The sequence below is a fragment of the Stylophora pistillata genome, chromosome 8 (genome assembly GCF_964205215.1).
Source record: "Stylophora pistillata chromosome 8, jaStyPist1.2, whole genome shotgun sequence".
Taxonomy (NCBI): domain Eukaryota; kingdom Metazoa; phylum Cnidaria; class Anthozoa; order Scleractinia; family Pocilloporidae; genus Stylophora; species Stylophora pistillata.
The window spans coordinates 6,604,253-6,626,509 of record NC_142526.1 but is presented as its reverse complement, the minus strand read 5'-3'; the positions used below and the strand labels follow the sequence as shown (position 1 = coordinate 6,626,509).

The following is a 22,257-nucleotide window of genomic DNA, read 5'->3' as shown; positions in this document are numbered from 1 at the left end:
TCTAATTTCTCCATACAGCATCACCTTTGAATCAAATGTAAAGGTTGTGATAATAATAGCAATGATCAGCAATCTACAGTAAGAAGCCGCTGATTTTCAAACAAATTCTCATTAAAAGTAAGGAACGGGAAGATCGAGGTGGGGTGGGCTGAAGGTTCACTTCAACTAAACGGGCGAGAACAATAGAATTCCTGAACATTCTACGAATAACTGAATAGTGACGGTAATAAATTTATTTCAAACACATTTTCCGAGGCAGATAATGCTAATCAACGGAGAAATCGCTATCTGGCGGATAATTAACAGCAAAATGTATAGCGTTATCCATCCATACATATAACTTTATTTAAACTCGGATTTAGAATAGCTCAAGAGAGCTATTATCTCCGAGTATAACACCCACCCACCCCACCCCACCCCAGGGGAGGACATCCACCCCACAGTAATCTCGTGGGTGGGAAATTAATGTCTCCTTCCCCTAACCCTGCAGGAGACGGGGCTTACGGTTTATTCGTCCTTATCCGAGAAGACTAGAATATCTATCCATTTCTTGATATTATAGAAAGGTAGCAAATTCTCCTCAGTTATTTTAAGACCATGAGTATTGGTCCGGCCGGGGCACGAGCCCTCGACCTCCCGCACAACACAATCCGGCGGAGAGATTTTGTCAAGTGGATTACGTCATAACGTTAAACAACCAGAATCCGGAGAAATTAATTGAAAGAAATATATTTCTAAGTTACATTTTAGTTTTCTAAAATCTTGACGAAAAATCTGATGACAACAGCTCATACTGGTTATAAAAATGATACAAAAAAAACTTGGGAAACCTCTCTTTCCCAAAGTGAGAAGACTCCGAGCAGTCCCGCCTTTTTAGTTACGTCCGTCGCGCTAGTCAAAAAACCTCAGTGGAAAAAAATGTTGATGGCAGCACGCCGCGGAGAGATCTGAGTTCTATTTAACTCGCGCAACAGACTTCGCCGAAAACGAGGGGCTGCTCGTAGTTTAAAATTAAGAAAACAATTTCTTTATCTGTGATCGTAAAAACCAGAGTATTATTATCTCAACAATGCAGAGGCTATCATAGCTCAGTAATCTACAGTTCTGTTGAGTATAACAGCCCTTTATCTCTACCGGTTTCGTAATGAAATATCTCCACCCCCAACGAGTGACTTATACTTAATTTCTCCTAACAGCATCGCTGTCGTTTTCCCGCGCTTTAGGCAGTTTGTTTGTATTTTGAGTTCTCATTGCCTCTTCAAGGTGTTTTCCTTTCTTCTGATTGGCTGTTGCGATTACTTTCGTTCTGATTTTACAATACTCAATCGAAAAGCGCCCTTACCGGCCAACAATTCAAGAATATTAAACAGACTGCGAAAAGAATTCAAATCACTTGGGTGAAAATTCTGGCCGTGCCAGAACTGAACACTACTTTAAAGGGGTGTTCGAAAAATTCAAGCGTTGTTTTTCAGTCTCTCGTTGAATATTATCTCTGGACACAGAAAAGGTGTGAAGAAAGTCATTCCTTTAGTCTTCACTCGCCTTGCAACGTCAGGATTGGCCAGTTGAAGGGTGTATCTCTGTAAAACAGACGCAAGAACTATGCGAGTGATAGCCAGAGCATACCGATAACCCAGGCATTTCCTTGGACCCATACCAAAGCGGAAGAGAGAGCCTGGCACTGGTCTGGCACCGTTCGCGAAGCGATCTGGGTCGAATTTGTCAGGCTCTTTCCAATACTTCTCGGAAAAGTTCAGTGACTGGGTATCCACGCAAACGGGAGTCTGTTGAATAAGATAAAAGACAATTATGTTTTTGTTAACTCATATATTCAGGAAACGCATTTTACTCGCGTAAGACAATGCAGGTACGCGAGGAGCAATTCTCATCTGTGCGTTCCTCCTTTGCGCGCGTCGCTTTAAATCGTTTGCTGTCTATGCGTTCAGCAAGCTCCAATGATAAAAGAACTTAGATTTAATGTAACACTACGGGCAGAAAATGCCAGAACTTACAAGAAAAATGATGAATTTCAGCTTTTTGACTATTAGCCAAATGATATCTTCAAATTAAAGTAACATTTGATTGGGAGCCTTCCAGCTGACCTACCACGGTAATTGTCCTATCCAGTAGTTAAGGTATTCTTTATTTCCTCGCCTCTACCCTGAGAGTCACCTTTTCGTCTATCCGGGAGCTTGGGGGGAGGAAAAAAGCAGGAAAATGAGCGCAAATAATTGGACAATATTGCTCACCCCTTTCGGAATCTGATATCCTCCAATATCAGTTACATGTTTCACTGTTCTCTCTGGAAGGCTGAGCGCCAAAGCTGGGTTCATCCGAGCACTTTCTTTTAGAACCATTTCCATATAGGGTAGCTTGTTTTCCAGGTCTGCAAATGAACTCGGGTCAGCCCCCAACAGAATTTCGTCTACTTCCTGATGAACTTTGTCTTGAACAGAAGTGTGGCGAGCGAGATCAGCCAAGGCAAAAGAAGTGGCAGCGAAGCTGACGTCAATATTCAAGAGCAGGATTTCGTTCACAGAATGCAAGAGCTGTGCCAGACAGTACGAAAACGGTTGTGAATAGATAAAGTATTTTTTTTTCTTCCTAAAACTATTTGTTTGGCCTTCGGTGTTGAAATAGATGGGAAGTTAAATGGATGAATAAATGGGCGGATGGGTGTATGGATGGAATGAAAGAATGAACAAATGAATGAACGAACGAGCGAACAAACACGAGGAAGAGCGAACGAGTGATCAAATGAACGAGCGAACCAGCGAACCAGCGAATCAGCAAACAAGCGAACGAGTGAACGAGTGAACGAGCGAACGAGCGAATGAAAAAAATCAATAATGAAAGGAAGGTAAGTAGGAAAAAGGAAATGAAGGAATAAATAACTGGAAGGATAGATGTACGGACCATAGGGATGATGGACTGAAGGATTGATAAAAGGATTGAAAAATGAACTAAAAATAATGAACTAATACACAAATAAAGACTTTCAGTCTACCTCTTCCTCTCCCAGATCGAGTGCGTGAGTCTTCAATTGTTCCATCATGGAAAAGAATAATCCATCACCAGACGCCAGTCGTCCCTCCTCGTATTCTTCAAACAAGAAAAGATTAAACGTCTCCCATGCTTTATTGAAGGCCTGGGCCGTCTTGTTCACCTCACTCGGAATATAGGAGTAGTACGGCAGCCTGGTTTCACCGACATTAAACTGATTGACGGCATCCTGAAGCAAATCACTGACCTCCATGATACGTTGGAAATATTTTTCTAGGACTTCTTCTCCGTACACAACTTGCACCAGTACACGAAGTGTGACGTTGGCAAGACCCTCTTTTTGAAGATCAACGGGCTTACCGAGTGGTAAGGAATTCAGGAATGTGGAGCACTCCCGTCCAATCATACGCATAGTGGCCGAGACAGCACTGGAGGAGAAGTATTTCTCAAAAGGGCCGCGGCATCGTCTCACCTCGTCACGCCCGTGGCTGGTTGCCAAGCAATTTCCTAAAATGTCTTTGAACACGGAGCCGAGGCAGGTGAAATCTCGGTCGCGCTTGTGTGAGTAGTGGTCAGTATAGAACGCGCGAATGGCTTCTGCGTCAGCTAAGATCCTGCGAGGATGTCATAAGAAGATTAAAGACGATTAATTCTTGTTCTCTAAATCATGAAAAATAAATACAAAGCTCCACGTCTGGCCTTTTCCGAAAAGTTATGGCATTTAGTCGCAAGAAATAAGTTCCTCGACACCAGGCTCCTCACTCGCGAGTTACTGCGGCTAGATCTCGTCAAAAGAGCTATCAAAATGATCAAGCGACTTGTTAAGCAACGAGGCTTTGGTATTGCGTGACATCCTCACGGGTCAGGAGATTGTTTGAGGACCAGTCATTATTCATTCCCTTAGGGGAGGGGGTTGAGAGATTTTTATGGGGGTCACATAGTTTTCAGGGAAAATGAAGAGAGGATCATTTGTCGAGGAGTAATCATATCGGAGAGCTGACTGGGAAGAATATTACAGAGCTTTATGGGGGCTTCAGGTAATTTGTACTGTGACACAACCAAAATCCCCCTGGCGAACCTCATGTGACGAAGTTTGCAAATTTAGGAATGGAACGACCACAAGATACTCACACAACTGGAGTCAGACAATGCCAAATGTAATAAATTGGGCCGTGTATCTTGGACAGCGGTCGACCAAAGAAATTCACTCGGTGAAAATGCCCGTAAGGTAGCTGTGGCAGTTCTCCTCGCATCCGCTCTCCTTTGGTATTTTTCCATGGGACTCGCCAATAAACTAGCGCAACCTTCAAGATGTAAAAATGTGTATAGAATTTAAGCAAGTAAAACTGATGTCCACACTTAAGAAGCTTGTTATAGGACGAGTGAAGATATAGGCGATTAGGTAGAACACGTAGGAACGCGAGGAACGCTCTTCCTCTCGCGTGGAATAAAAGAGCCAGGCCACCCTCCTCTCGAGTCATGAGCTACGCGCTCCTATTCTCAAGCGGAAAAATAAATCAAGCGATCCTCTCGAGTCTGGAGTCACGCGCCCCTCCTTTTGCCCCTCCTTACGCCCCTCCACACGTTCCTCCTCTCGCACACAACACGCTCCTCTTGCTCTAGCCTCCTCTTACCCGAAAAATATATCTTTAAAAACATTGTAAAAAATGATATGACTTCTGTTTAGCAAACTAGCTCTTAAATTTCCTTCGCTGCTTGTCAACGCAGCGAGGAGGATTTATTTTCTTATTTGTTGTTATTACCAGCGATATATCAAATCGAGATGAACTACATTAAAACTTTAACACTTGATCTGCTGGTTTTTACGTTTCAATATCCCAGTGAAAGTAATCTGAGAGACTTTTTAAGTGGGTGCCCTTTTCTCTCGTAAGGTCAGACGAAAAAAAAATGACTTCTGATTTCATTCACTCTCCAGAACTCCATAATCCTTCATAGACGATGTAATGTGTAAATATTGCCCCTTTAACCTAATTTGCAAGATACTATACTGCGAGAAAGAAAGAAAGTTTTCCCGCAAACAACTTTGAGTAAAAGGCTATTACATAATAATATTGCATTTTAACCACCGCAAAGCGTTGTGGCGATCGAGGACATTTCTTGCTAAACACGTTCATCGAAAGACGCATCTCACAAAACGGTCCGATTTCATGTCAAAAACCACAGGGAACTCTAATAGAGTGGGAAGTTCTGCTACCTGGAACCTATAAAATGATACCCGTTACCTCTCATTGGAGAGAAAGGACAGGATGTTTTCTTAATTTCAAAGAGATAGACCCATCCATGCTGAGGTCGTAGGGTCACGAACTCCCGATGATTTTTTCGCCTTAAAAAGCTTTGAATATTTAGTGGTTTGCTCTCTAACTGGCTGGTGAAAAACGCCTCTCTCCTCTCTCGGGGAAATCGATTGTCGCATGTAAATTTTCCGATCTCATTTTCGAGGCCTTCCCTCGTCTTTACCGAGCAAAAGGCCCAAACAGAGAACTGCAAGATCGACATTAGATAACATAGGGTGAAGTAGACCCGAATGATTAGCATTTTCCGATCATGGTTGTGACGTCATCTTCCGACCGTACTGTAAACTTCGAAAATTAACATGGCGGCGTTAGTGTGAAATCAGTAGTTCATGTTGCGCACGATTGCAGGCTGTAAGCTTAGACTAGGCCACGCATATTTTTAGTGTACGGAGTTGCAGACTAATAAGCAACTCGCTAGACAAGCAGAAGAATGTTTCCGGACCTACTTACTTAAGTGAAGGACTCTATGCTACCTCACCCGATGTTACTTTTCAATACTACAGGACAATATATAAGTACATAACATAGGGTGAGGATTATTTGCAATGATGTCTGAAGCAATACGATAAAACCAAGCCATACTTTTTTTGCGTTGAAAGAGGGTGTTAGTAATGAAGTCCTTAAAAGTAACATATTAAAAGGAAGCAACTTTGAGCGAAGTCACATTTATTCGTGATTATGTGCTTGGGCTATATGTGTACTTTAAAATCAACTACTATCCTTACTATCCCATCGAAGGCTAACACAATATAAAATAGAATTGCGAGTGTTGCAAGTATCTTTGAGGTTTACCGTTTTACGCCGTACGAAAAGCCAGCTATACATATAAAAAGGCTATAAATAAAGAAGAGGAACCTTCCCATCCCCTCGCTCCTTAGTCTTGATGGTTTCGCCTGTTAAACTTTAACTCCGCTCTTCCGATGAGCTGCCTGTTCTAGCGGGAAAATCTGGCGGGAGAATTGAATGTGGTATCTATGTTTACAATGGAAGAAGCGAAAGAATCTTCTTTTTCCGTGGAAATTTCCGAAACATTCGGCTACGTTCAGTCTTTGGATCATGCCAAAAAGATGATTTCAAAATATGAAACGACGAACACCGTAAAATTTTCCAGTTACGAGACTGACAAGCACTTTGGAAATCATGGTGTATACTACTGAAGTTAATCATTCACTAAAACAACTACACTTAACCAGGAACGTAATTTTTTCATACAGAAACATAAACTTCCATCTTCAGTTAAGAATTTCATCATCCACTCAATGACTAGCTTCTGCTATTTGAACATACACAATCTTCATCATTATTTTTGCTTTCATTCCTCAGTTGGTTTTATAACCAGCTGTATTTCATCTCTCTTTGTAAATAAGTATGTGTGCATTCAGAATAAAACTAATAATCTCTTTCAACAATAAATTGCAACATTAAAATTTGAAGCGCAGCCAGGATGAGACATATTAAAATACAATAAAACCGTTCTTACTCAGTATTTAATATTAACATTTACCACTCACTGGAGATTGAAAAAGATACAAAACATGAAAGATCAAAAGCATCAAAACGATTGAGAGATGATATGGCAAAAGCAAATGTGAGGTCGGAGCAGAGAATTTACATAGAGTTTCCTACTGAGACTGACCATGCACATCATCTTATGGGAGAGGTAAGATAATAGAAGGAGAGGTATGAAGTCCACCTGCACCTGCCAGTACCAATCAATGTTTGGTTCATCAGAAAAAAAAATTACGCTATCATTCCGGTATTTAATAAGGTGTCTTGTTGGAGCTATGACACTTCTCTCTGTTTTAACTTAAGCAGAACATGCCTTAAGAGAAATTAATACCTTAACACATATTATTCTCATTTCATTCCAGGGGAGCAGCCTATCTCAGCCTGTGGATGACAGGATCATCAGACAAATTGAAAAGCTTGTCAATGAGGGAATGAAAGACACCCATGAAATACGGAGACACCTGACTGTCTACATAAAAAATGAAATATCAGCAAAGGATGAAATCCAACCATCTCCCTCAAACCATAGGTTTTATCCTAAGCTGAGTGATATAAGGAGCCACATGTAACGAGCTACCATAAAGCACAGATTCTCAAAAATTGATCAAGAGAATGTGGCAGAAAAAGTTATCCAGTGGAAAGCATCTAGCCCAGAGGACTTCATCTACTTCCAGCCATGTGGAGATGTCTCTTCAGCCACAACAGATGGAGAAGACCACACTACAGAACAGGATCCCAGCACCCTTCTGTTTGTCCATCAAAGTGCCTGGCAGTGCAGACTCCTGACAAGATATGGCAACATTTGTCTACTGGATGCCACATACAAAACTACCCGTTATGCTTTACCTCTGTTTTTCCTTGTGGTGCGCACAAATGGTGACTACCAGGTATTTGGATCATTTGTGGTGCAATTCAAAAAGCATTCTGATAAAAATCAAACTGGGCTTAACTGTCATTTGCTTTCGCAAATGCAAAACCTGATCGAAGTGTGGATGATGAAAGGTAGATATCTAAAATTTATCTAATTGAACTTTTCCAATGCCACCAGTTTTGAGAGTTTCAATTACAGTATTTGTGAGCTCCAATGAAGCATGCAACAGTATATTTGCTAACAATTTTTTGCCAAAACCTAAACAACAAATGAACTATCTGACTTGTAAAAAAAATTTATTTTGGCTGGGAAAATCTGACATATCACTCACTAGTCAGTAAGCTAGGTCAGAGTATCTTGTAAATATTGAGATGCCTTTAAAGTTTTGATGAGCCAACCGCACCATGTTATTTACAAAACAGTATGCAGTGTCATATATAATATAATGTACATGCATGACATATTCTGTGATTAATAAGCTTTACAAGTACGAATTTCTATGTGTTTATTCAATGATAAAACAGGATCATTATATTATGTTGTAACAAGAATTTTCTCTTGAGCTGTTTATTTGGAATAAGGTTTGTTCTAGTCTGCATGCAGACATTTTTGTGTTTTCTTTGTTTCACTTTTTCCACACTAAGACATTTCGCCAGTACAATCACAACAACAAATGGCACACATGAAGTACTTGTCACCTTGCTTCTTCACACCATTTTGTCCATAAGGTCTCATGTGTGGGATAAGTTGATTTTAAAAATATTGCACACCAGAAGGTTTCAGTTCTTATTATATGACTGAGAAAATTACCTCTTTATGATTGACTGATAGCAGGCAAATTTATCACGAATTCTTATTTTGAACTGCATTTCTAATGAATGCAAGCATGTTTGTAATTTTCTCAGTCATAATAAATGAGTAATCGTAACAGAAAGCTCTAACGATTAAGGATTTACACTACTTGCAATATTTGAAAATTCTTTCAAATTGCATTCGCTTAAAAGCTCATGTAATTTTGTGAGAATATTTAAAATATCACTTGTAGTGTAAATCATTAATTGCGTTATGTAACATTCACATTCATAGAATTATCAATACAACATCCATACCCCAGAGACATAACAATCAGTTAGATTCAGGGTTGCTCATAGGGCATAAAATGAAGGTGAAGAGGCAATGATTTGATTGGTACATAACTTGCTCTGAATTTGTTGCTCTTAACCAATTCTTCAAAAAATGTTCTTCAAGTAATTAATATTATTAAATGTAAGCTTGTAAAATTGACGGAGGTTTTGGCATAGAAAAATAACACTAATATTGCATAAAGTTCCATCCCTTAAACAAAGAAGGCCAAAAACAGAGTGTATATGATAGACACTGAAATACATCACTTAGAATTCTCAAAATAATAATAATCCTCACCCTATGTTATGTACTGTCCTGCGCAAAAGGTCCAAATAACATCAGGTGAGGTAGCTCGAGAATAGGTCGGCTCGCGAGTTCCTCCGGAAACATCCATCTGCTTGTCCCGCGAACTGCTTATTAGACTACAAACGTAAACCAAAACGATGCGAGGCCTGGTCTGATCTTACAGCCTACAATCGCCCGCAGCATACTGGTTTCACGTACTTGCAGCTAAATACAGGAATTGCACCGACCTGTGATTGGAAGTTAAAAATAGCATTAGTCACGCTGTTGAGCTCAAGAGACTTGTTGATCACATAGGCATTTGTGGTCGAAAGTTATGCTAGCATTAAAAATCTTTCCTTTTTTCAAATCAAATAAACACAGACTTTTATATCATCGCTGGAAGAGAAATTTTCGGGTCAAATCTACTTCGGTAAAGGGGTAAATTTATGGCGTGGATTTGCTACCTACCGTTCGTTATTAAGGGTCGAAAATTCACCACTGAAACAGAAATAATATTTGTTTTCGCTTCAGTATCGAGCAGTTTTCGTTCGTTAATTGACTCGCTGTGTAATATGCTCTATTTGCAAACGTTTCGCTCTTGGTGCAATTCCTTTCTGTAACGCAAGTCTTAAGTACAGGAATTGCACCGGGCCGATTGGTCGACTTCCAGCGGTGAAAAATGGAAACACCGAACGCGATAATCTTTCTTCCTTCAGTCCAAAGCCTTTGATCTTCACTAGCGAAGTTATTTTGCCCACAGCTCCCGTTCTGAACGCGCTTTCGACCCGGTGCTTTTCCTGCCTTTAACGCTTTCAACTACTAAATTCAGGAATAGGCCTTTGGCAGGAGTTGATCATGTGACCGATTTCCCCTTAGCAACGCCATGCTGACTGGCAAGCCATTCTCTGCGTTGCATGACAACCAGCTGTTATCTTTGTATTGAAGCGTGTCTCTTTCTTGTGTTTAAAGTGCTCTAAAGGTCAATCCTAATCCGTCCTTTTTACAACTGGAAATATATTATTGCCAAAGCTTACCATACAGTGAATTTTGTGAGATTTTCGACCGAAGAAAGAGAATTTTGACGAAGTTTTGACTTCGCGAAGTGAGCGCCAGCAAGACAAACATGGCGGAATCAACAATGAGTAAGTAACGCAAGTTTTTCGCTAATATCTGAACTTTTTTTGAATTTTTTTTTTTTCAATATTAGTTACAACTTATCATATGAACCTTCCTTTAACAGGTAATGAGACTAAATGCTTGTCTTTCGATCTCGATTCGACATTCAAGGACGCCTCACAGACAGAAGCACAACAAAAACAATCTGGACCATGGGAATCTCAACACACGAGAAATCGTAAGTTTGTTTTCAGTTTGAAGATCTTTAATAAAAGATGACGAGACTGATCTTTTAAGATTGCTATCAATTATTCTCTCGACTAATCCTGTATTTCTTCACATATTTTAGCTGTACATCCTTCCAAGAGGATAAAGAAGTCCAATGATCATTGTTGTGTTCCAGAGTGTGAGGGGGACGCTCGATACGATTCCTCTCTGTCTTTTCATCGAATCCCAAAGAATAACGACCTTAGAAAGATCTGGATTTCAAAAATTAGAAGAGATGAAGGTGATCTTTTCAAGGTTAGAACTGTTTGCTCGATTAAGTGAACACCAATTGATCTAACATTGGACATGATAGTAAATGTAGTTCGTGGCATTTTTATCAATCATTGTAATTTAAAGCCCATGTTTCTTTTTCATAGATTACAAACAATACCAGAGTATGTTCCAAGCATTTTTCGGAGGAAGACTTCTTGCCCACTGACAATGCAGGACGTCGACTTTTAAAGCAAGGTGCATTTCCTCACATATTTACATGGAAGCCAAATGCCAAAGTGAGGAGAAAAATTATTCGTCATGTTGAAAGGTAACTTTTCTTTTCATTATTATGTTAGAATTCTAGAGTATTCCATGCTTAAAGGTCATTCTGTTCCTATTTCTAGGTCTTCGACTGAGACACATGACAATGTTGATGTTGACATGGAAGAAAACCAACAACCTGAGATCAGCAGTGAAAGTAGTGAAATAGATGTTCTTAGAGAACAGTTGAAGGCCTTAGAGCTAGAGTTGAAATCCACCAAAGATGAATATTCAGAATTCAAAACCTGCGCACAATTAGAAATTCAGAAGGCAAACTTGGCTACAAAACAGGCAAGAGATGAAATAGAAAAACAAGAAGTTACTCTGAAAATATATAAATTTGGGGTAGAAAGGTTTACTAGGGATAATAGTAGCATTAAGTTTTATACTCAGTTTGGGTTTCCTACTTATGAGCACCTAATTGCTTTCTATGAATTTGTCAAGCCATCTGCTGAAAACATGACATACTGCTATGCTTCAGGTGTACTAGATAGCAGGCCATCATCGCGATCAATGCTTTTGATTGATGAATGCTTTATGTGTCTTGTTCGTATCAGACTTGGATTATTTCAGCAGGATCTTGCTGTTCGCTTTAATTTACACCCTTCATCAGTAAGTCAAAAGCTCACCACTTGGATCAACTACCTTTATTTTTTGTTAGCTTCTCAGTCCATTTGGCCAACCAGAGAGTAGATAAATAATTCCATGTCAGATGAATTTTTAAATCTCTATCCCAACACAAGAGTTATAATTGATTGTACAGAGTTGTATGTACAAACACCATCTTCTTTACTTTTACAATCGCAGCTCTACTCTGCTTACAAGAGTAATACAACATTAAAGGGACTTGTGGGAATATCTCCGAAAGGAGCCATTATTTTCGTTTCTAACCTATACACAGGTGCTATTTCCGATAGGGAAATAACCAGATGTTCTGGAATACTTGATCTTTTAGAGCCTGGTGATAGTGTCATGGCAGACAAAGGTTTTGAAATTGAAGACTTGCTACTGGTGAAAAATGTAACTTTAAATCTCCCTCCATTTTTGCAGAGTAAAAGCCAATTTGCTAGTCATGAGGTCAAAGAAACGAAAAGTATTGCCAAGTTACGAATACACGTAGAGCGAGCAATACGAAGACTGAAAGAATTTCATATTTTTGATTCAGATATACCTTTAAATACACTTGGGTCTGTCAATCAAACATATACCATAGCATGTTTACTAACAAATTTTCAAGGTCCACTTATTAAAGATGATGAGTAGTATCGAATAGATACAAAAAACCAAAAGCTATAATTAGTACCTGACTTGAGCTTCTTCATTGTGAACCAAATAAAAGTGACTCTTTTCGACATATGATAGAAAATCACTCTGACTTTCATTGTATTATTTGTAGAACTGTTATAGTTTCACTTGGACATAGGATGACAATCATTATTAAACTCAAAATTAAATTAATTTTTACAGTAATATTATCATCAAGGTTGCAAATAGTAATTAAAGAAAAAGGCATCAACTTTATCCTTTGCATTTTGAAAAAACTCTTTGTCATAATAAATTCTTGAACATACAAATGTACAGTCATCAATATAACTAAAAAAGTCACACCACTGTAAGCCAGTGGGCCCCAGTTGGCATTGCACTTGGTAAAAATACTCATGTGTTGTCTTAAGAGAGTACTCATTTTGGGTATTCTTGGACAAATACCTCACATTATCAAAGCTTGTCTCACCCTCTTTTACAACTTTGACTTCCAATAATCCAAAAGGATCTAGTCCATTTTCAGAAGCAGCAATGTCAAATACTTTTCTGTCTGGACTTCACCCTAACCATGGGCACTTTGGGTTGATGATAAGGCCTGAAGGGAAAAGGTTGACCTTGTTTTCCTTAGCCTCACTTGCATAAGTTGATGCTGCCTTTGGCTCTAACTCAATTCCTCGTCTCATAGGAGCTGTTGTCACATGTCTCGAAGGGTTGAGTTGCTCCACAAGCCTTTCAAAGTTGCCAACTCTTCTAGCCACTAAACCAAACTTGCTTGCTGTAATCCTCTTTTTACGCAGAAGATACCACAACTGACTTGAATTTTGTTGCACAGTTTTACTCTCTATGTCAATTGCAACATCTCTGTCAAGATTCAATGATTCCAGTGCAGCTTGCTTATCACTGGTTAAACAAATTGTGAAGGCATTTTCAAATCTATCACCAGAGTCTTCATAAGGCAAAAGTGGGAATCCTGCTAAAGTGAAATCATTAATAATGTAATCTTGCGAAAGCTTTTGCTGGTAGGACAAAACACTTCCTTTTAGTGCACTACCAAATTTTGTAGCCGCAGTTTCTAAGTTAGCGAGATTATCTTGATGGGGAAGAATACTAGCTATAATAGGCACAGGAGATAGTTTTTCAAAGGAAGTTGAATGAAGCAGTCCATAGTACTTAGATGGTGAATATAGAGTTGATTTGATAAATTTCGAATAATTTGCACCCATTTGAGGTTTCTTGACTAGGATGTCTTGAATTTGCTTTTGTTCGATCTTTTTCCCTCTTGGAACGCTCCATCGTTGCTTCATACTAGTACAAGTCAAGTCATCAGGCAGAGATCTAAGACCAAGTTTTTTTCCAGTGTGCCAGGTAGAAAAACAAAGCAATGATGTGGTGGCAGTATCCATCTATTCCAGCAACACAACTGCATTTCCCGCTCAATGATTTCTCTTTCAACTCAATATTTGCTGAGATATTATGCGGGGACTCGGTTTTTTTCATTGATCGAAAGCATTTGGCTGTTATAGCAACATAGTCAGTCGTGTAACTAACTGAAAGAAAGAAAATATACGCTTATCAGAATCACGCATCACGAGCGGTTAAGAATTTAACAAATTGTTCCCTCAAAAAGTGTTACGGTCACTTTGTAACTTAAAATAAGAAAATATAAAGCTTTCATACTATATATTTCTGTCGGAAGTAAATACCTTTTATTTCGTGTAGATAGCCAGGTTCTGCGAAAAATTTGTACGCTTTCACAGTGTTTTGACATCCAGACTTGAGTTTGGCGTAAGTCTCGACGTCCGCGAACGTCAAATTTGGAATCAAAGACAAATGTTGAGTCCCATTATCTGCTAAGACAAGGATTGCTTTAAAATTTTTACTACTCTTCCGAAAATGTTCCAAGAAAAGGTAAGAGATTACGGCAAAAACTTGCGATAGTTACCCATTGTTGATCCCGCCATGTTTGTCTTGATGGCGCTCACTTCGCAAAGTCAAAACTTCGTCAAAACTCTCTTAGTTCCGTCGAAAATCTCACAAAATTCACTATATGGTAAGCTTTGGCAATAATTATTTTCCAGTTGACAAAGAGACGGATTAGGATTAATCGTTAGAGCACTTTCCTCACAAATAAGAGACACGCTTCAATACAAAGATAATAGCTGGTTGTCATGCAACACAGAGAATAGCTTGCCAGCCAGCATGGCGTTGCTAAGGGGAAATCGGTCACATGACGGAAAGAATACTTAACTTCGGTGTCGATTACATGATTTAATTAATGAGATACCGCTGTTTAGAAACCTTGCACATTCTCTTTTTTCGAAACTTTCGCGGAGAAATCGTCCAACTATTAGTGCTTTCGAGCCCAAAGTTTTAAAGATAAGTGTTGCTTCTCCAGTGTTCCCGCTCGCTCACATAATGGCAAACAGTCAAATTGAGGTAAGAATCATTTTTGAACAGTTGTGAATTTTAATGAGGGTTAAAATTTACATAATGAATATTCATGACACTGCAAGAAAAAGATTTTGTGGGCAAATGACATTCACTAGAAAATTTCACATTCCATAAACAAAGGCAAATACAATTCAACATCCTGAAACACACACACACACACACACACACACACACACACACACACACACACACACACACACACACACACACACACCGGCACACACTTCTTCCTTTCGACCTTCTCCTTTGAATGCCGGTCATACAGGCTAGATCTAGGTGTAAAAATGGGCACTGAAAATTTAATTGTGAAATTCTAAATAATCATACAGGGGGAAGAGGGTTAGGGTTAGATGCCTTAGCATCCCCTCCTGTGAGGAGTTGAGTAATATTTATAGTTGCTTATAATAATGCAGAAGCTCGATACACTGTTTGCAGAAGTAATGCGTAACTGACTTGCATTTTCTATATAATTCAAATTAGGATCAGACGAAAAGGTAGTTAAAAATTGTCTGTATCAGTACAATATTAACAATACACGACAAAATGTGTTTACTTAGGTCAAACTACTGAAGGAAAACTCAGAGAGATTTACTCTCGAAAGTATTAGATCATTTAGCAGAGGAGCTGCATGTGAATGTTGGCTTCCTCTAACAAGGAGTGTTGCAAGAACACGCCTAACCGAGAACACTGTACCAAGAAAACAAGTGACAGACCCCTTCACCCTCAAGTTTCTCCCTCCAGAAAACCAACTTCTGAAGTGGAAAGATGACATCACCCGCAAGAATCAGCTTATGAATGGAAGATTTGTATATGCCGAAAATGTGCAAGGCTGCTCTTCTCATTGCAAACCATGCTCAAGCACTAATAGTTGGACGATTTTCCCGCGAAAGTTTTGAAAAAAGAGAATGTGCAAGGTTTCTAAACAGCGGTATCTCATTAATTAAATCATGTAATCGACACCGAAGTTAAGTATTCTTTCCGGTGCAATTCCTGAATTTAATAGTTGAAAGCGTTAAAGGCAGGAAAAGCACCGGGTCGAAAGCGCGTTCAGAACGGGAGCTGTGGGCAAAATAACTTCACTAGTGAAGATCAAAGGCTTTGGACTGAAGGAAGAAAGATTATCGGGTTCGGTGTTTCCATTTTTCACCGCTGGAAGTCGACCAATCGGCCCGGTGCAATTCCTGTACTTAAGACTTGCGTTACAGAAAGGAATTGCACCAAGAGCGAAACGTTTGCAAATAGAGCATATTACACAGCGAGTCAATTAACGAACGAAAACTGCTCGATACTGAAGCGAAAACAAATATTATTGCTGTTTCAGTGGTGAATTTTCGACCCTGAATAACGAACGGTAGGTAGCAAATCCACGCCATAAATTTACCCCTTTACCGAAGTAGATTTGACCCGAAAATTTCTCTTCCAGCGATGATATAAAAGTCTGTGTTTATTTGATTTGAAAAAAGGAAAGATTTTTAATGCTAACATAACTTTCGACCACAAACGCGTGCGTGATCAACAAGTCTCTTGAGCTCAACAGCGTGACTAATGCTATTTTTAACTTCCAATCACAGGTCGGTGCAATTCCTGTATTTAGCTGCAAGTGTTTCACGTTTACGTCGCCATGTTAATTTCCGAAGTTTAAAGTGCGGTCGGGAGATGACGTCACTACGATGGTTGGAAAATGCTAATCATTCGGGTCTACTTCACCCTATGTTATCTAATGCCGACCGAGCTGCAAGCGCTCTCTTCCGACAAATTTCAGCAGCCGCCATCTTTGTTTACATGCGACTGACCAATCATACGCGCAGGATTCCGCGAATTTGCAACACTATATTTTGTTGCGAAACAAGTTGGTCACGAACGTGGTAATACGCGCAACGAAGGGTTTCAACTTGCAATGAAACAATGTTGCAAGACAAGTTGAAGAAAAATGTTGCCCGTATTACCGGACCTTAAGAGGAGTTAAAAGTTTTGACTTGGAGTTTTTCGAGGACAAATTTTTCCGGCGGTGGTTAGTATTTACCGTGTTTACGGTGTTAACGAATAAACGTGTTTGTTTGATTTCCGTTTCGCTTCCAAACAAATATCACGTCTTTACGCGAATGATTGTTTTGAGGTCACCAGCCGACATGTATCATCGTACCGCGGCGCGCACGGCAAAAGCTCTAGGTCAATACCGCACAATTAATAAGAGATTCATGTTAACATCGATATAATTTGATTTAACCTCCCAAGTTTTTAGCAACGCACTTTTTCAAGATCGACGAAAATTCTATTTGTTGGGCACAGCTTGAAAAACTTTCGTGCTCGTCAGTGCAGTCTGCCAACCGTGCTTCTTGGAGTCTCCTGTTTTAACCACGTTGTATATCAAAACGTTACGTCGGAAGGTGATTGTTTGGCAGTGATTCGATGGAGTCAAGGAAATGAATCAAGGAGATAAAATATACGAGGTACTTCAGTAATGTACACTTGCCTGAATACTTCGATAAAGTAGCGACCGCGTGAGGAACAGCGCTACAAGGACGGAGGAAATGAGACCAAATACCTTCCACTCTTCGAACATTCTGAAATCCTGCGCCAATGCACTCGATCGCAATTGACTGTCTTGTAGCAAGTGCTCGGTTTATTCCGAAACTTTAGCCGTGCGAGAGCTCCCAACTTCTCCAAATGACCGTCGGCTGCGATACTTTTTCAGCAAAATTGCCTGCAAAAGGGAAATCTCGAGTTTCCCGGAAAGTTTTCACCGGAACTTTTTGAAAACTCGTGACATGTTAATCACCATGTTTGTCTAAAAACTTTTTATCGTAAATTTTCTTCGGTTTCGACAGTCGAATTTATAATCATTTCCCGAAAATAAACTAATGATTGACAATTACACAAAGACGTACGGGAAGGGGGCGGGGTTAAAATGTGAAGGTATCTAGGTGTGAACGCAGGAAGATACTGAGTGGAACGTTCCATCGAACCGAAGGCAGTTCTTCACGAGCAGACGGGACGACATATTATTAACATCGGTAGCCAATTATGAGCAATTCTGAGGCTGTTCTGAACGCTCAAAAATTTCATCAGCTATGATCAAAATAAAGGGCCAAAAGGTTTCCATTTTTCGAACATTCTGAAATCCTGCGCCAATGCATTGGATCGCGATTGCCGGACTGTCTTATACCTAGTACTCAGTTTACTTAAGACCTGCGAGAGCTCCCAGCTTCTCCAAGTGACCATCGGTTGCAATGCCTTTTCCGGCCGCAAAATTGTTTGCAAAAGGGAAATCTGATCTTCTTAAAACAGCCACGTCAGCCGAGTTTCCCGGAAATTTTTCACCGGAACTCTTTTTAAAACTCGTGACATGTTAATCCCCGGGTTTGTGTAAAATTTTTTGTTGCAAATTGTCTACAGTTTCGACAGTCCATCCTTATAATCATTTCCGATAATTAACTGTTTACTGTTCTGAACGGTTAAAAATATCAAATAAGACCAAGTGCTTTCCATTCTTCGAATATTCTGGATTCCTGAGCCAATGCACCCGATCGCGATTGCCGGACTGTCTTGTAACTAGTGCTCAGTTTATTCCGAGATTTAAGACCTGCGAGAGCTCCTAACTTCTCCAAATGACCACTGGTTGCGATGCCTTTTTAGCAGGCATTGTCTGCAAAGGGGAAATCTGATCTTCTTAAAACAGCCTCGTCAGCCGAGTTACCCGGAAATTTAATCACCAGAACTTTTTTGAAAACTCGTGACATGTGAATGACCAGGTTTGTTTAATGTTTTTTCTTTTTGCCAATTGTCGACAGTCGATCCTTATAATCATTTCCGAAAATAAACTGATTACTGAGAAACACACAAAGACGAGGGGGTTTAAATGTGAAGGTATCTTACAAGTGTGAACGCAGGTAGATGCTGAGTGGAACGTTCCATCTAACCGAAGGAAGTTATTCACGAGCAGAAGTTAGTTGGTTGGAGAGTCAATTATGAGCACTTCTCAGGCTGTTCTTAACGGTGAAAAATATCAGCTTCAAAAGAGAACCGTGATTCTTGGTATTAGCCCTGGTAATCCGCACTATTACAAGGTGGAAACCCTCGAACGATTGTTCGACTTGGCCAAAAAGACCTCAGAAAGGGTGAGTTTATTTGAACAGATTCATCTGAGAGAATAACGAGAAACGCCTCTAAAAAATCATCTTTGTTTTGCAGGTCTTTCTCTTTATCCCGGACAAAATATCCGAGCATAATTATCGTGCTGTAGGTTCCAAAAACCCCGAGAAGTCCGCGCGCATTAAAGGAAATCGCTTGCGAAACAAATGCAGCGAAGCCATTCAAACAAGCGGCCTCTGCGATGTGTCCCACAGCTTCATAAAATGGACAGAGGAGGTGGAAATCTGCTATGAATATGGCAAAGCCTTGGAGAATATCAAGAACTTGTACGAGGTGATTGGTGACTTCCATAATGACGTTAGAGAATCTACCGTGGCGGCGTTAAGATGTCTCAAAAGCGGCCGCGAGAAGGGACGTTCCGACAAGGAAAACGAATCTGCTCAGACAGAAAATAAAGTCGATCTGGATGAAGGAGTGCAGTATCTTCTAAAAGAGCTAGCTTTCTTCTTAGCAGTGCCGAACATTTATGCAGATTGCGAGAGTTTTGTGTTTGTGTATCATCGTCCCTGGCCAGTTTTAGAAAGGTTCTTTGGTGGTTTTTATGATGGTGTTGAAAAGTCATCTTTAGGTTTTGTCGTTTTTGAATAAACTTTTTTAGAAGCGATCATTTAAGTCTAGGACAGCATTAAACAATGTTTAAGATAACAAAAGAGACAAAAATACTAGAAAAAAATAAACGTTATTTAACCACACTCAATCAGCAGTTACAATGAATATAGATATTTTGAAAATTCGACACACGGTATGTTTATACATGTACACACAACATTGCAAAATCTGTCGCAAGATTTTTTCTGACAAATAATAAATTATCTGTATCAAATGCAAGGTGTGTTGTCTCACTGACTCCATATACCGATTGCTCCACAGTAACTGACACTTCAAATTTTCTAAAACATTTTCATCTCCTTGAGACATATTTCGATTGCAAACCTTTGCATACGCGGTCACATACTGCCATTTTAAATGCATCAGCAGTGACATGAAATGGAATTATGTCCTTCGCGAATTGATAATGTAGCGAGTTTCATAAAATAGTCATGACAAAACGAATAATCAAATTAAATAACATTTGAATAACCGTTCGCTTAAGGTTTCCACTTGCACTTCAACTCCTATTTTTAAAACTTTTTGAGCCTTGACATAACTCATTCTTAATTGTCTTACTTAGGTCGAATGGAAAAAAACTGAAATTTTCGGCTTTTGGCACAGAAAATGCAAGTAAATTGATAAGATCTCAATGGTCTGAAACAGAAATATCTTAATCGTTCTAATGAGGTTCAAAAGAGAAATTTTCTCTTTCAATATTTCTAAAATGGATGGAAAATAAAAATATCGAAATCGTGGAACCGTTTCGCCTTATGCATAGCTCTGCAAAAACCGACCTTGGTGTATAATTTCCCTTGGGAATATTTAGGAGTACGTCACAGCATCTTAAGTCATAGTTTTGCGTCATTGGAAGTTACCTCAGGGTACAATAAAACAGAATATCGGAGTAAAAATACTTTAGAGATGGTCACTCCAAGGTCGAAAAGGAGCAAGCATGGACCCATAAAAAGCGAGATGACGGCGAAAGATTGAAAGTGATGAAACGAAAACATTCACCTTCGTTTTTTTTTTTTTCTTTTTTTTTCAAGAAGCACGAATAATCCTTTCAGATCTGTAACGATAGTGGAACGGAAGTCTCTGTCATAACTATTGTTTCATACTTCTCGGAAAACTCCCACGTAGCTAATAGCAGTTATTTTGTCCATTTCCACGAAATTTCCTCGAACTTTGACCACATTTGACACCTTAAAAGTGATGCATATCAAATAAATTAGTTGCGAGAACAACTCCAGCAAAGTGAAAATTATTTTATTCTTGCACATGCCCGGACTCATCTCTGCACACAGCCAAGACGCGAATCTCGATCTTCTGTTTGAACTTTTAAGACTGGGTAACTGTGACCGCAACAGCGGCAGGGATGGAAATTCCTTGGAAGCTCTATCTTTCTTGTTGGTTCCTTGGCGCTGCAGTTCAAAGTGCAGTGTTCTTTACCTTCAATACAGCGGATTATTTCAATTACTTTTTCCCAGATGAGTACAAACCTGAAGTTTATTTAGGAGTCACGGTTGGTGTCGGTGCAAGCTTTGGCGCGGTTTTGACGGTATTTTTTCAACCCAAGAGAAGCCATCTCACTGTACTTGTTGTCACGCTAACAGCTTCTGCCATTCTCTTGTTAGTAGAGGTAGTTATTACTCCTTTGAATGCAAACGCTCTATCCAATCCAGCTCGATTTGGTTCAGTGATTGCTGTCGTCTTTGTGGCAACCGTTGTTCAAAACATCGGTGGCGGAGCTCTTTACGGTTTCGTTGGAAAGCATTTCCCTACTTTTGGAATTCACGCGGCACAGTCTGGTGGCGTTTGCGCTTTCGCAGCGACGTTTATCATCAGATGCATCTCCAAAGGCTCGTTTGAACATCTACAAGACAGGAATAAAGGTTTTCGTCTCAGTGGATACTTATTTGTCGCGTTGGTGGATCTGATAATTCTTATAGCGTGCTGTCTCATCGCCATCTTAAGCGCGCGCGTCAACTCCAATACGCGCGCGCTAGGGGGACGTCTAAACACCTCTCATGATTACAACGAGCATCGGCCTTTGCTCCGCAGCGATGATTACAGCGACGTCTCCCGGAAAAGAGTCATCAGAAATAACTGGGCTGCACTTGCAACAGTTTGCCTGACTCTTGTGATATCTAACTCTCTATTCCCGGGCATCACCTCTCAGTTCCACGGAAACTACAACTGCTCGTCTTCTACTCACAACCTCACCGTGTCATCTGATGATGATCCAACCGCCCCCGTTTCACCGAGCAGCGGATTAAAGTCTAGCGATCAGACGGGTTGGTTTATCGTCATTCTCTTCGACTGCTACTCAGTTGCAGACGCCATCGGAAAAAATCTGCCAATTTTGGGAATCTTGTACAACAAGAAATCGATCCTCGGCAATTGCTTGGTTCAGCTTGTCATTGCTATACCGATCCTGTTAATTTACTTCGAGCCATGTGATCGCAAACTGCAAGCTAATTGGGTGGCGTATCTCACAGTTGGTCTGCTCGGATTGGTTAATGGCCACGGACTGTGCGCTGCCATGATGCTCTTAGCCCCAGGCCAACCAGAAAAGAAACAAGAAGAGGGCCTGGCAACCAGCATCGGCTATATGTTTTTACAAGTTGGAATTCTTTTCGGCATGGGGGTTTCTGTGTTTCTCGTGGACTTCGTGTTCGAAATAACCAAGCACTGAAAGCGAAAAACCTAACAGGCGGGTAAAACGCGGGCGACTCTCGCTTTTGCGCGCGCATGATGTCTCACTCGTGCGTGTAA

At 40.0% G+C, this 22,257-nt stretch overlaps 5 protein-coding genes and 1 pseudogene across 8 annotated transcripts; 4 read left to right on the top strand and 2 right to left on the bottom strand.

The window, feature by feature from the left end:
- Nucleotides 1–713: 713 nt before the first annotated feature.
- LOC148724688 (uncharacterized) lies at nt 714–9,945 on the bottom strand. Its single transcript, XM_088729773.1, has 6 exons — nt 9,577–9,945; nt 9,121–9,356; nt 4,135–4,307; nt 3,008–3,617; nt 2,250–2,549; nt 714–1,784 (listed from the first exon to the last, which is right to left on the bottom strand). Exons 3-6 carry the CDS (start codon nt 4,254–4,256, stop codon nt 1,455–1,457), a joined length of 1,362 nt encoding a protein of 453 aa, XP_088585899.1. The 5' UTR covers nt 4,257–4,307; nt 9,121–9,356; nt 9,577–9,945; the 3' UTR covers nt 714–1,454.
- On the top strand, nt 4,928–8,296 carry LOC148724689 (calcium-responsive transcription factor-like). Of its 2 annotated transcripts, none has more exons than XR_015990461.1 (2): nt 4,928–5,847; nt 7,190–8,296. XR_015990461.1 is itself a non-coding variant. In XM_088729802.1 (2 exons), exons 1-2 carry the CDS (start codon nt 6,892–6,894, stop codon nt 7,394–7,396), a joined length of 294 nt encoding a protein of 97 aa, XP_088585928.1. In that variant the 5' UTR covers nt 6,747–6,891; the 3' UTR covers nt 7,397–8,296. The 2 variants fall into 2 exon arrangements, 1 of the variants encoding a protein (XP_088585928.1); XM_088729802.1 differs by lacking the exon at nt 4,928–5,847 and adding an exon at nt 6,747–6,978.
- A 70-nt stretch (nt 9,946–10,015) lies between the features above and the next one.
- Nucleotides 10,016–12,599, top strand: LOC111319465 (uncharacterized). Of its 2 annotated transcripts, none has more exons than XM_088729786.1 (5): nt 10,016–10,250; nt 10,349–10,462; nt 10,591–10,746; nt 10,869–11,032; nt 11,109–12,599. In XM_088729786.1, exons 2-5 carry the CDS (start codon nt 10,352–10,354, stop codon nt 11,716–11,718), a joined length of 1,041 nt encoding a protein of 346 aa, XP_088585912.1. In that variant the 5' UTR covers nt 10,016–10,250; nt 10,349–10,351; the 3' UTR covers nt 11,719–12,599. The 2 variants fall into 2 exon arrangements, with proteins under 2 accessions (XP_088585912.1, XP_088585911.1); XM_088729785.1 differs by having other exon boundaries at nt 10,574–10,746.
- On the bottom strand, nt 12,159–14,489 carry LOC148724687 (uncharacterized; annotated as a pseudogene). Its single transcript, XR_015991083.1, has 3 exons — nt 14,480–14,489; nt 13,992–14,216; nt 12,159–13,835 (listed from the first exon to the last, which is right to left on the bottom strand). The product of XR_015991083.1 is annotated as an uncharacterized LOC148724687 (transcript).
- Nucleotides 14,490–15,592: 1,103 nt separating this feature from the next.
- On the top strand, nt 15,593–20,207 carry LOC148724686 (uncharacterized). The gene is made up of 3 exons (XM_088729794.1): nt 15,593–16,090; nt 16,311–18,857; nt 18,931–20,207. The coding sequence occupies exons 2-3, from the start codon at nt 18,708–18,710 to the stop codon at nt 19,477–19,479; spliced, it is 699 nt and encodes a 232-aa protein (XP_088585920.1). The 5' UTR covers nt 15,593–16,090; nt 16,311–18,707; the 3' UTR covers nt 19,480–20,207.
- A 323-nt stretch (nt 20,208–20,530) lies between these two features.
- LOC148724685 (uncharacterized) lies at nt 20,531–22,179 on the top strand. Its single transcript, XM_088729776.1, has one exon. It carries the CDS (start codon nt 20,858–20,860, stop codon nt 22,175–22,177), a length of 1,320 nt encoding a protein of 439 aa, XP_088585902.1. The 5' UTR covers nt 20,531–20,857; the 3' UTR covers nt 22,178–22,179.
- The last annotated feature ends 78 nt before the right edge of the window (nt 22,180–22,257 follow it).